This window comes from Mytilus californianus, unplaced genomic scaffold (genome assembly GCF_021869535.1).
Source record: "Mytilus californianus isolate M0D057914Y unplaced genomic scaffold, xbMytCali1.0.p SCAF_5, whole genome shotgun sequence".
NCBI classification, from domain to species: domain Eukaryota; kingdom Metazoa; phylum Mollusca; class Bivalvia; order Mytilida; family Mytilidae; genus Mytilus; species Mytilus californianus.
Window position 1 is genome coordinate 82785349 of NW_026262701.1, and position 13766 is coordinate 82799114.

The window sequence follows — 13766 nt, forward strand, 5'->3', positions numbered from 1 at the left end:
AAAAGTGAAAAGTATATTTTAACAAATCGAATTTGACTTACAGGTCGAACTAATGTTCTTAAACCCTGCTGACTGCCATTGACGATTGCCAAATAAATTGATCACGAGATGTAACATGGATCTTAATTATATATATGTATATATAAATGTGTGTGTGATTATATGTGTATGCTGAAAATGATCAGTATCATAAGATATAAATACAGAATAATAAACAACATCATAATCATTAATTTATTTTTTACATTAAGTAAGAATGATATTAAGGGTCGGATACATTGAAGTACTCTTTACAGTGAAACAACAAGAAAATAAAGATGTTATGTTCTTAAAATCAACCCACTTTAAGTTTCTTTTGTTTATTGCTCATCATCTTTTAATTATTTTGATGCTTATGTGTTTCCAATATTTAATCATAAGAACCACTGACGAGAAATGATATTGAATCAAATGGAATTTGGTATCTAGTAAACTTTTATTACTACCATTAGATAGTTGATACTGCTTTTGAGCTTTAAATCAGTAATGCTGAGATATCAATCCACAAAACCCGAAAAATCAGTAATCCGATGGTCAGTTTTAGCGTACTAAAATGTTGGTTCTTGAATCAACACTTGAGAAATTATTAGTTTTCAAAGGCATGTTAATAATTTCCAATTTTTTCACCTAATATTAATTGTCGTTCTTAGATCCCCTGACCCAAGAGCCACGGTGAGATATACCAATACCTTGGCACCGGTCATTAATCTTATAAAAGAAATAAAACTCTGAAACTAACGAGCCCATTTAAACCAAATTTGACTGCGTAATACTAAGGGATAATACTCAAAATTTATAAATGATGACGTCATCATCAAATCCACATGACCGTAATAGCTGAAAATTCCTCGTAGGTGTAAAATAGTATAAAAATAACTAAAATTTATGAAAATCAAACCATTGCTATCGGACTTTGCAAAATTATGAAATTATTTACATACTTTCTAAAATTTGGTAAGGGACACTAGCCAACTTACAACATGACTACCACTGTTCTAAAATTACAAAGTTGACACAGAAATTAAAAAAACAAATTACAAAATATTGTGAAAGACCGTTGTTGTCAATTAAGGCTACTGTAGTTTACCGGTGTTTAAATCTCAGAAACCGATTTAGACAAATCAAGATAAAGATAAATAAGACGACCATTCTGGTAAATATAGATCTATGACTGCGAAAGCATGTTGTTAGTGAGCTAAGATACAGATATGTCGTATCGATCAATCAATTGTTGGTGACTGTTCGATTTCAGTCGTTCTTCCTTGTAACTCAGCAGGAACAGTTTTTCGTATAAGGAGTATACCCCTCCTAATGAAGTTTGAGAAGCCTTGATATGCACGAGCGTAATATAGCAAATGAGATATGTAAACGCCCTGCGATGGAAATTTGAAATCATCTCGTTGGCAAAGATTCTAGTTTGAAGGTGTCCATCTGTGTCAGTATCGAGGAAAAGATCTAGATCATCTGGTTTCGATAGTATCATTTATCTCAAGTTCACTGGGTTATTTGAAATGCAAGCACTCACTGACATCATCAATACATCTGCAAAAGAATTAAAAGAACTTTTCAAGATGTTTTGTTTTCTTTTTGTCGTTGTGAAGGTGTTGTTTGAATCCTGATTCATTTGAGTACAAAAACAAGTAGGCCAGTAGAGTGCCCAATTACTATTCTCTGTCTGCTGAGATATCAATCCACAAAACCCGAAAAATATGCTGTGAATAAAAAAGTTTAGCTTTTTGCATCATATCATCTTCGTTGTATTTGTTTTTTGGAATCAGTGCTGTTCTTCACAAAGTACGATCGTTCATGATCTCTAACAAGAAATTTTTATCTACGATTTCCATTTTTTTTAGAAATAGCTATGTTTAATGAGACGACGTATTCGATATTTCTATTGTACATGGGGAATACCAATGTAAAGCGTAGAAAAATCTAAAGTTTTGATATTACTGCAAATTGTAAAAAATATGTAATTGAAGTTTTAATCATACTCGTCTGATTGACACCAAGCTATGGATGAATATAACTCTTCAAAGTATTTATAAAGACCATCTCTTACTGTAGACAGAATGGTGGTACGAACTTTAGAAATATGTTTGACGATGAACTGGCTTTATATCGTTTGATATAAGGATTTTTGTGAAGTTAATTTATCCAGTATAAAGACGGGATATTTTCATGGTCTCTTTTTATGTAAATACCAAAGGAGAAAATGATGTATTTATGATTTTTTTTTTAAATCTGTTCTGTCGTGAATGAGATAGCGGTATACGTGGGATTCCCAGTGTTGCTGTGAATTACGAGTCCTTATGTTGGACATCCAAAATAATGGTTTTTGCATATAAAAACAGTATAGTTAGAATCTTGTCTGCTGGAACATCAATATATTTGTCATGAAGAGATGATACATTTTCCACAATATAGGGATTCTTGAAAGGGTTTTTATCCCATATGCTAATTGTCAGTCGTTGATTTTGAATGTGTTTCTTTGAAAAAAGGTTTCTACGAAAAACCCAAATAAAACATAAATCGTAGTCACCTAGGTGTGAATTATAAAACATACATTTAGTGATCCAAATATTGCTGAATATCGCTAAACTATACAAAACAACTGTAGACATGGAATTCCATTGGAACATAAAAACAGGTTTTCAAGATATGGACACAAAAAATGATATATTTAAAGTAGTCTATGAAACTTAGATTTTAGTCATAGTCATCCAAATTTGGCGGGACAACTACAAGTAATTATAAGGAAAGAAATAAAGAAAAGCTATTCCGAAACACCGCTGATAAATCATAATAACTTTTTGACTATGAGAAAAATAACCTTCTAATTTTCAAATTAGGATGTACAATTACATACCAAGGTACTCCTCTCAACAATTTTTTGACAAACATCATTAACCTATCATGAAACAAAAACAAAAGATACTGAGGCAATCAAATATCATTAGTAAAAAACCACAGACAACATCAAGGCCAAAACAAAAAATTGAACAGACAAAAAGTCCACAAAACACCCACAGAAACTAAGAATTGAAAAAAATGTACCTAACCAAAATCGGGGATGATATTAGATGCTCTATATGGGCAAAAAACTTTTGCTCAACTAAAAACACAAGTCGTTTTGATCATCGAACGTACAATCCGGTGATAAATCACATTCAAAAGGAGGAAAGGTGAAATAAATTTAGAAAAAAAGGAAGTTCGACTTCATCTCAAGATAGTTTGTCTTAAAGGCTCATATTTTCAATACATATTTAGTGCCTTTAACCAACGTACAAAAATTGAAGACTCACTGCGCATCTACAAATGATGAACAATGATTTTGTAAAGAAATTAATGCCTCTAAACAAAAACCAAAGGAATGATAAGTAAGTGTACCGAGCCTTTATTGAAAATAGGTAATAAAAGTCTGTAACCACAAAGCCTTTCGCTAATTGGATATAATGGCCGAACATTATATTGTTGTTTACTTAGATATTGTGACAGCTTTCAATTACATTTATATGTTCTTAGTTTTTTGTTGCATCTAAATGTTTGACGTTTATAATCCCCTTGCAACAGGGATTTTGGGGAATTTTCGAGACTTAACTTCTTCTTGATAAAAAAACGTAATTCGAGGTTGAAAGTCTATTGGTTTTTCGAGACCGCCAGCAAATGCTTTCTTACGAGCATATTTCTTTGGTATTTATACTTAAGAAATCCCCCCCCCCCCCCCCCCCCAAACAAAAAAGGAGCAATTTCAGTTTAATTTACATTCACATGTTTTTTGTTTGCTTTTATTGTTTGTTTGATCCTTTTCAATATACAATATTTTGTTTCGACCACTAGTGACAAAAACATGTTTTTCAAATTCAAATGTGGTGAATAAAATGGACTACAGTATCTGTATTAATAAAAATATACAATACTGTAGATTTCAGTACAGCAGTTAGTGAAAATATAGAAACACTGTTAAGAAGAGATTTTTATTCATAGATTTCCAATCGACTTAAATCTTTGCATACTTATGATGGTATTCCAAATATGTTTTTCATATGTCCTGTCCTTAATCTTGATCGAAATATGTGGTTTATGGCCCATATCCGCTGCCTTGATAATAGTCACCATTCCCGCCATAGTCTTTACCATTGTTATCGTGCCTCTTTGTATTTTTACGGCCTTTGTCTTTAACTTTTCTGTCACCTCCACCTTGTTGTCCATGACCCCTGGCACATTTTACTGAAAATCGGATAAAAACAATATGATAAAGATACGTTTGATAGTTCAACGGACAAAACAAGGTAATCGAGAACAACTTTGTAAAGCCAATTTCCTACAATAATGATACAGATACAGATAATATAATTTAAATACTATTAAAGATCAACGGCAAAAAAAAATGATAGTATTTTAAAAACTCATATAGATACCAGGATTAAAACTTTGCACGCCAGGCGCGTTTCGTCAACAAAAGACTGATCAGTGACGGTCGAATCAAAACGTCAAAAAAGGCCAAATAAAGTATGAAGTTGAAGAGTATGCGAGATTTAATTATTTGTAATGTTTCATATTTCTCTTTTTATGTACTCTTATTGTTGTTTCAGTCAATTAGAAGCTTCTTCATGAGGCAATTCAGCTAAATGTCTAATTTATCTGCCCTCATGTTGATACTGTCCTTTTATGAACTTTGCAGTTTGTCTTTTCCATAGTCCCACTCATAACAACGATATGCTATACAATTAGGAAAACACCTTGCATAATGGAGTTGTTTTCGTATCTTTGATATCAGTTAAATTATGAAATATATCTGAGAATATTTTGGTAATATCGTTATGTTTGTTCTGAGGAAAAAGATATTCATCTGATATATTAGGCTTATAATCTATTACGCCAGGCGCGAGATTTTTACCTTCTTGGTGGACCTGGTGCCCTGATAATTCTCCGTTATGCTTTCCGTATAAAAAAGTCATTTTTCCCGAATGTTACCTATCGAATAAGACTTATTACCGGGTTTGTACTAACATGAGCAACACGACGAATACCGCATGTGGAGCAGGATCTGCTTACCCTTCCGGAGCACCTGAGATCACCCCCAGTTTTTGGTAGGGTTCGTTTGCTCAGAATTTAGTTTTCTATGTTGTGTTTTGTGTACTGATGTTTATATAAATAAGAAAATGTGGTATGAGTGCCAATGAGACAACTATCCATCCAAATCACATTGTGTAAAAAGTAAACAATTATAGGTCAAAGTACGGCCTTCAACACGGAGCCTTGGCTCACACCGAACAGCAAGTATAAAGGGCCCCAAAATGACTTGTGTAAAACAATTCAAACAGGAAAACCAACGGTCTAATATATATAAAAACGAGAAACGAGAAGCACTTATGAACCACACCAACAAACGACAACCACTGAACAATAGTCTCATGATTTAAGACAGGTGCATAAAAATGTAGCAGGTTTAAACGTTTTAACAGGCGCCAACCTTCATCCTAACCTGGAACAGTGGTGTAATATTACAACATAAAAAGACACACAATAAAATATCAATTGAAATGGCTTAACTCGACCAAAAAGACATTCACAAAAACAAGTAAATATACACTGAACGAATAAGTTTGATCTATAACACAATATAAATAAAAAAGATGTATCAATGTCAAAAAAGACAATTTTAACGTAGGAGAAAATGGCGTTAAATAAAGTAACGTACACAGGTAAATTTAAATATAAGGGTACCGAAACATTTTTTACAAAATAAATTTGTTGTTCATAGTACGAGTGCAGAAGTGAAAATTTATCGTCATACTAAATACTTATCAAAGGTGGTACATATTAAAAATAGTAAGACGAGATATAACACAAAATAAGTAAACATTCAATAACAGAAATGCATTACAAATTGTGTCAAATTAATGCGGAAGTACGATTTGAGAGTACTCGCAGTTACTGAAAGCTAGTTAAAAGCCAAAAACAATTAATTATAAAAAATCATGCATCAGAGACTAAAATCAATTTAAACACATCCCAGGCAGGATGTTAGTGTTTTAACGCCATGGACAGTCAAAGAAGACATGACTTATGCAATGCCAAAATAAAAGTAACGACGGGCAGAATGATAGTTAGGATTTAATCTTATAATAAATATTTATGAGGTTATATATAGATAAAACAATTTCTAAATAGAAAATAAACGTGGATGTGTATTTTCGAAAAGAATACAAATTTAGTTATGTTTTAATTTGTTGATGACAAAATCGATGTTAGTGCCAATGAAAACAATATTCAAAGATCTTATTACAACATTATTTGTCTGTTTGTCTGTTTCTTTTTTAGCCATGGCGTTGTCAGTTTATTTCGACATATGAGGTTGAATGTCCCTTTGGTATCTTTCGCCTCTTCTTTTATCAGGAGTTTTTTTTCACTTTATTATCAGTTAAACGTTGTTATATATCGAAAACCTGGATTCTGATTTACTATGACAAACGCGTATGTGACGTTATGCTTCCCCGTACAGAGAAGCGCTTCTATCTAATTATGCATTTTTTGTTACTAAAATATCAGTTAAATAGTTCAAGGAACATTTTAGTATTATAACTATTGTAGTTCTAAAAAAAAAAGCTCATCAAATATATCCAGGCTTATATTTTCATAGACCACACGCGCGATATGAGATTTGCATCTGGTTGACGGACATGGTCTTATATTAATAGTTTCAAGTATCAATTGTTTTTTTTTCCAATTTCATTTAATTTGTTTTTAATAGCAACAAGTATTTATTTTTAACGTTTTTATTTCAGGCTGCTATCTGAAGCCTTTAGCTTCAAGATTAAAAAAAGAGGTTTAGTTTGAACCCTGCACGTGGCCGGTTCGACTTCATTCTTATTTCACAAGGATTGCGAGTTTTCCTATCGATGGTCGGTGGTTCACTCCGAGCATTCCGGCTTCCTCCATTAATATAAAGGGTTCGACTCCATTCTTATTTCTTAAGGATTGCCAGTTTTTATGTCGTTTGCCGGTGGTTCTCTCCTGGCAGTTGGCTTCCTCCATTAATGAAAACTGGCAGCCACAATATAGCCAATAGTGCTGATTGTTGCTTTAAACACCAACAATCAATCAATCACCATTTAAAAAAAATGGAAAAAATAGGGTTTGATGTAGATGACAGATCTTTTTTTAGTCCTAAGTAAAGAAACCTTATGTTCAAAATTGTCGTGCTTTCATTTAAAACGTACCTTGTATTGGCTTTCTGCATGAGTATCCTTTAAAAGGTTTATTGTCTGGTCTACCGCATGTGACTGGACAGCAATAATATCCAGGTTTACAATTACAATAACCCTTTTTATAGCAACCACAATAGGAAGCGTATACGTATGTAGATGGTGGACATATCTCACATTTATTACCATATCCCTCTGAAATCAATTGACAAAAAAAGTTTAGGAACCTTCTATTTGTTATTGTTATTGTTGGTTGCAGATCTTTTGTAATCTATTTAAAATTTATTGATATAGTGTCTACAGATTAAGAGCTTGAAACCACATATGTAAGCTAGTCAACATATTTTATATGTCAAAATAGGTTTGACACGTGGTCGCCGTTTAAATCGTATTATAAAACGAAAGGGCAGGGTGATTTCTTTTCTGTCCAAAGTATCTTACTAACTTTCGATTTAAAAATTTTAAGATCTGAAAATTATGAAAACCTTTTGAGAACTATATAAAAGTAAACAGATGAGCCAAATACGTGCCTGTCTGATATAGATTTACTTTGAATCATTTGTTCCAGGTCCATGTACAAATAATTCAAGCGCTATAGCAATGAAAACACACAAATTAAAAATCCCAGCAAAAACGATATCAGTGACTACCTAGAAAATTGTCCCCAAAAGAATGATAGGTAATCAAGAAATTTCAATATAATATCAAATCACTAAACTGTTTTGCGATACTTAGATGTATTCTTTACATTGGCATTTTTCGGATATTATTTTGCTAGATATCGTGTCCTATCATAGTTACATATATTTGTTTTTCTTTTTATATGAACGAACCAACCTCACCTTTAGTTGAAAGAACTGTTACAAGAAACTCATCCCAACCTCTTTGCCCCGAATGTGACCTACCGAATTAGATTTAGACCAGGTTTGTACTTACAAGAGCACACGACGGGTTTTACATGTGGAGAGGATCTGCATACCCTTCCGGAACATCTGAGATCATCCCCTAGTTTTTGGTGGTGTTCGTGTAACTCAGTCTTTAGTTTTCCATGATGTGTTTTGTATAATGTTGTTTGGATTTTGGTCTGTTTCGATTTTGCATTGGCGTTGAAAGTTTATTTTCGCTTATGAGACTCTGTTTGAATGTTCCTTTGGTATCTTTCGCCTCTCTCATCAAAGATACCAGGCTTATACCAGGTCTACAAAAACTTATCAGTGGCGCATGAATAGAAAAAGATAAAAAAGGTCAAATCAAGTACGAAGTTGAAGAGTGTGGAGGACCCAACAATTTCGAAAGGTTTAGCTAAAAACAGCGAAGGTAATCTATTCCTGGGTAAACAATCCTTTTTTTAACACTTGAGATCAAAAATTCCGAAAACAACATTGTTCCATCTGTACGGCATTTTAGCAAAACAAAATGTTATCTCAATAACCACAACAACGTTGAAATAAAAAAAATTAAACTATTTATGCGCAAATTAAAATAAACATTTCACGAACTGAAAGTAAAGATGAATGAAGTACCGAGATTAAACAGTCAAATTGAAAACAATCATTTCTGCAGAAAATCGGGATGATCAGTAGTCATTTTATACATAACTTTTAATGCCATATTTCTTTCGGTTATTTTCTAATCAAACAATTTCAAGCAAAGCATGCTGAATAAAGTTGAAACATTTGAAAAAAAAATATATTCGATAATGCAAATTGGTCAAAATATCACATTCGAAGATTAAATTGCCATATGTATTTGAACAACTACAACTACAAATTTTAATTTCTATTTTTGATAACCTACTTTTACAGGCTTGCTTGCATTCCTTCATGCTGTAAAATTTATTTATATTACCGCCACAACCTTGGTATGCTAATGGTCGACATTTCCCTAACTTGGAGTCGTAGTAGAAGAAGCTTCCCTTTGTATAACAATGTTTATTACAGCAATATCCTTCATCTTTCTCTAGTCCACATGCTAGAAGACAAATCTAAATAATAGGATCAATACTTACAAAATGAAAAAGTCATTATTCAAAGAGTCTCGAGAAAGGCAACTTATGTCACTAATAAATACAAAAATACTTCAAAGGTCACTGACATTCTCATACAAAAGAAATAATTGCATACTTACCATCATATATGAAACAATGAAAAACCATGTATCATTGAGTGCATTTCTTTCTAACCTATTTTTTGTAAACGTTGTGTGGCGTTTGTTATCGTTTGCTAAACGCTACAAAAGTAGAAACAAATACATCGTTTAATCAGTGTTTGAACTTTCAATAATGCATGCACATGTTGTTGGTAAACAGACTTATTACGCGGTAATAATTAAATGCTGTTCATTCAACCAAAATAATTATAAATCTCAAGACTTTACACCGTTTTCTCTATTTCATATGAAAGTTTGTTGCCTATAATTAAGATTATTTCTAACAGTGTTTCTGGATTTTTTGCTTATACTGTTAAAGCATGGGTCCTATTGTCTTGATTTAGCAAGTTATTCTTTTATATTTTTGTTACGTTTATACGATATAATAGGCACTAGGGTGAAGATTTCACTGCAGTGTTTGTCGTTTTGCAGATTGTTCCAATGTTTTACTAAAATTCAAGATTGAAGTTAGAAACAAATGTAGCGTTTGTACTAACAAACGATGAACGGCAAACTGTAGACGCATTTTTAGCGAGTGCATAGTTTGTCAAAGTTTATGTAAACTTTGCAAACGTATGTTAGAAACAAATGATCAAAACATATACGCGCTGAGTCGTTTGCATCGTTTGTGTACGAAAGAAATGCACTCATTATTACGCAGATTGACACCACAAAGCACAAACTCCGAAACAGTGGCACCGTCTCTGTAAGTTCAGTAAAGCGATGTCGTCACTGTTTCGACGTTTGCACAAAGTAGACCGACAATACATTAGAATAATAACAGCTTTCAAGTACCACAGTGCACAACAGAGAACATAACACTTTCAGATCCATACGAAAATTGGACATACTTCCTGTGTCGATCATTAATTATAATTTTGTGGAATATTTCAAATTATCTAAATCCTTCTGTAGAAAAACAGCAAAAAGCGAAATCCCGCGAAAATATGCCATTTCCAACATATTTGTAAATATATCTGTTTATGTGGCATCATGTGCTGTTGTATTTGTACTTTCCGTCACAAATTCCTGTGGTATTAAATTATGCAGAAAATTTAAAAAAATAGATTATATATCCTTTGCAAACTTTGATATCAAATTATTTCATACTTTATCATAAAGAAAAGAAAGTAAATGGGATCTGTTCATCGTCTAGAGGCAAATATTACATGTATATTCCTGGAGATTAGATATTGGTAAGATATAAACATATTCTATTTTATACTAGACAGTCATCATGAGAAAATTTTTACTTTTCACAAGGTAGGAGTCATCGAGGAGTAATCCAGATACATTTCTTATTCTTAGGTCAAGCCAACCAATGTTTGCTCTTTCTCCATAATGTCGTGTTATTTGCCGAAAAGTAGTTACTCTCAATTTGAAAATATCGGTTTGATCCAGCTGGAGATCGAACCAACAACCTCCCTCACTCGATACGACTACGCTGCAACAAGTTCACCGATGTGGTTAGCAGGTTAACATTGAGTATAATCTCAATTAATAGTGCATTTGCGCAAGTATTTCATTTTAGCCATAACCATATTTTCATTTGTATCTAAAATAAACGTTTCATGTTTGCCGTTGCATAGGTTAACCAATACAATACCTTCAAACAAACATTGAAAATTTGCTGACAATTAAAGCGAAAAATCCTGTATGTTCGTGCGAAAACGAAGGAGATTATTACTTTTAGACTTCAAAATGAACCGCCATTATCGGACGGTAATATTACCGATATCAATATATACAGGCTTATGTTTGCATATTTCGCAAAATTATTTAAACAAAAGGTCTATGTTAAAATTAGGAAAAACAAATTTATATTCCCTTTCTTCTTTTTACAAACTATATTATGAGGACCAGGCATTCCAATTTTACTGAAAAGAGTGTCTATTATGTTCTCATCTAAATAAATGAATGCTTATACAATATATAAAATATATCAATCCAACAGGAGATGAGGATAATATGAATGCCTATGATCATTGTTAATCTTGGGACAACCACTTAAAAAAATAATCTGTCGTTCAAGGCAGATAGGTATTAGGTGTCGGCATCAATTAGTTTCAAAACTTTTAGATGGATATTCCGATTGGTACAAGTTAACCGCCTTTGGCATAATAACGGTCTTTACATTAAGAAAATTGGATGAAAATTGATATTGTTTTATGTGATGCCTCCAGATCCTGAGCTGTTTTATTTGAACATAAGTTTTTAACTTGTTGTTGGTGAATATGACTTACAATTTGTTTTTTCGTGATACGAATGCAAGTAATGTCATTCATTTCGTGATGTCATCACGTTACAATTGTATTGAAAATGTAAGGGAAATATTCTGAACAGTAATTGTGGTAAATAAAGGCAAAAGTAGTATACCGCTGTTCAAAAGTCATAAATCGATTAAGAGAAAACAAATTCGGGTTACAAACAAAAACCGAGAGAAACACATCAACTATAACTATAGCAACAGTTACAATAATACAAAATAGACCTACCACATGAGTTTACATGGTCGTTATGGATGTAATCGGATGAGAATGACTCTTCTACGCATACTGACAGGATCAAACACCAAAACAAAGTCGCAAACTTCATCTTCGTCTCTATAAAATCGTTTCAAGTAGTTAAAAGTTTCAAAAACTCATGAATATGACGGCAAGCCTTACTCGGTCAGTTTTATACTAGAAATTTCAAAACTACAGCTGCCTTGTTATGTGTCAATTTGGTAAAACAATCCATGTCAAGTACTAGTGTAATTTTTTTCATACATGTAGTACTCAAGCAAACATGGAAAAGTTCACCTAGATGTCCTATATGTTTAACAATGCAGAAAATGATTTACAAAACTATGTTGTACTGATAAGGTGAAAAATAAAATTGAAAGAAAGGTGTTAAATAGTACAGGAAGAATTGTTATAATAAAAAGAGAAAAAAATGTTATCAACTTTTCGGTTCAATACTGATATACTCTTTCGGAAATGTTATTTACATCAATAATATTAGTAACAAATTATCGTGTTCAAACCTGAGGTTCAAACGGCAACTGTTATAGTTCTCCCTTCCTTCGAGTGTGTCCTTTTTCTGATTGTGACATTTTTTCTGAGTTTGGATTCCTTCAGTGTTTATAACATTAACTTGTTTGATAATTAGATTTTAATTCTAATGAACAAATTTACAGCCTTATTGAAAAAATACATCTCTTATGAAGTCTGTGCAAAACTTAATTCGAAGGGTATACATGCATATTGTGTCTTCTTATGTTGTAATTTTACATTACTGTCGCAGCTTAGGGTGACTGTTGGCGCCTGTTAAAACGTTTAAACCCGCTGCATTTTTATGCACCTGTCCTAAGTCAGAAGCGTGTTGATCAGTAGTTGTCGTTTGTTGGTGTGGTTCATAAGTGTTTCTCGTTTCTCGTTTTTTTTTATATAGATTAGACCGTTGGTTTTCCAGTTTGAATTGTTTTACACTAGTCATTTTGGGGCCCTGTATAGCTTGCTGTTCGGTGTGAGCCAAGGCTCCGTGTTGAAGGCCGTACTTTAACCTATAATTATTTACTATTTATACATTGTGACTTGGATGGAGAGTTGTCTCATTGGCATTCATACCACTTCTTCTTATTTATATATGTCCAAAAGGGGTAAAGATACACAAACAATAATTTCAAAAACGTAAAGAGTTTATGGTTGATTTTTCTTGTTGTACTGTGCTTTTTTAATTCATCAATTCCTGCTATACCTTTTTTTTTATGATGCATTATCTAATAATGATTAACTCATATCTAAACGTTATGCATGAATAATTTACTGATCTCAATTCACAAATGATATTAGTGTAAAATTTATATATTATTTTCATTTAAAATTTGCCGTCACTGGGATTCGAACCCCTTTTCAAACTTTAAGTCTATTATGCGTTGTTAATACAAAAAAAAAAGAAACATCGACGAAACCTCTCGGCTACCAGTTCACTGTATCTAAACTACCCCGGCGAAAAATGTTTGGACTCAATAGTATCTAATGTCCGGTACGGTGACGGACAATCAAGAGACAGAGAAATGTAGAAATTCTGTTTATTTATATGTTGTTTTAATGATATTGAAGAATATACATACACATATAACTATTTTCGATAGTGTGATGTAATATTTTCTACAACCGTTCTAGATTTATGGAGAAATAAGTAAAAGGGCACATCAAAATGTTGAATTGAGTGAACCCTGCCTCGAATTTGTTTAATTTCTCTTTAAATTGGGCACATTGTACGAAAAGAATGGTACGGAAAGAAAGATATTAACACGGAGATTTCAAGACTTTTCACTATGATCGCCTCAATATTTGCATGTTTGTGCATGGAATGAAAGAAGTGGGT

At 32.6% G+C, this 13766-nt stretch overlaps 1 protein-coding gene across 1 annotated transcript; it reads right to left on the bottom strand.

The window, feature by feature from the left end:
• Positions 1-4032: 4032 nt before the first annotated feature.
• Positions 4033-9459, bottom strand: LOC127703194 (chelonianin-like). The gene is made up of 4 exons (XM_052207727.1): positions 9375-9459; positions 9045-9231; positions 7263-7442; positions 4033-4266 (listed from the first exon to the last, which is right to left on the bottom strand). The coding sequence occupies exons 1-4, from the start codon at positions 9378-9380 to the stop codon at positions 4118-4120; spliced, it is 522 nt and encodes a 173-aa protein (XP_052063687.1). The 5' UTR covers positions 9381-9459; the 3' UTR covers positions 4033-4117.
• Between the last annotated feature and the right edge of the window lie 4307 nt (positions 9460-13766).

Coding starts and splice junctions, on each gene's coding strand:
- LOC127703194 (XM_052207727.1), bottom strand. Junction 7,443..9,044: donor ATGCAAGCAAGCCTGTAAAA/GTAGGTTATCAA, acceptor AATTGATTTCAG/AGGGATATGGTAATAAATGT. Junction 4,267..7,262: donor ATGCAGAAAGCCAATACAAG/GTACGTTTTAAA, acceptor TCCGATTTTCAG/TAAAATGTGCCAGGGGTCAT.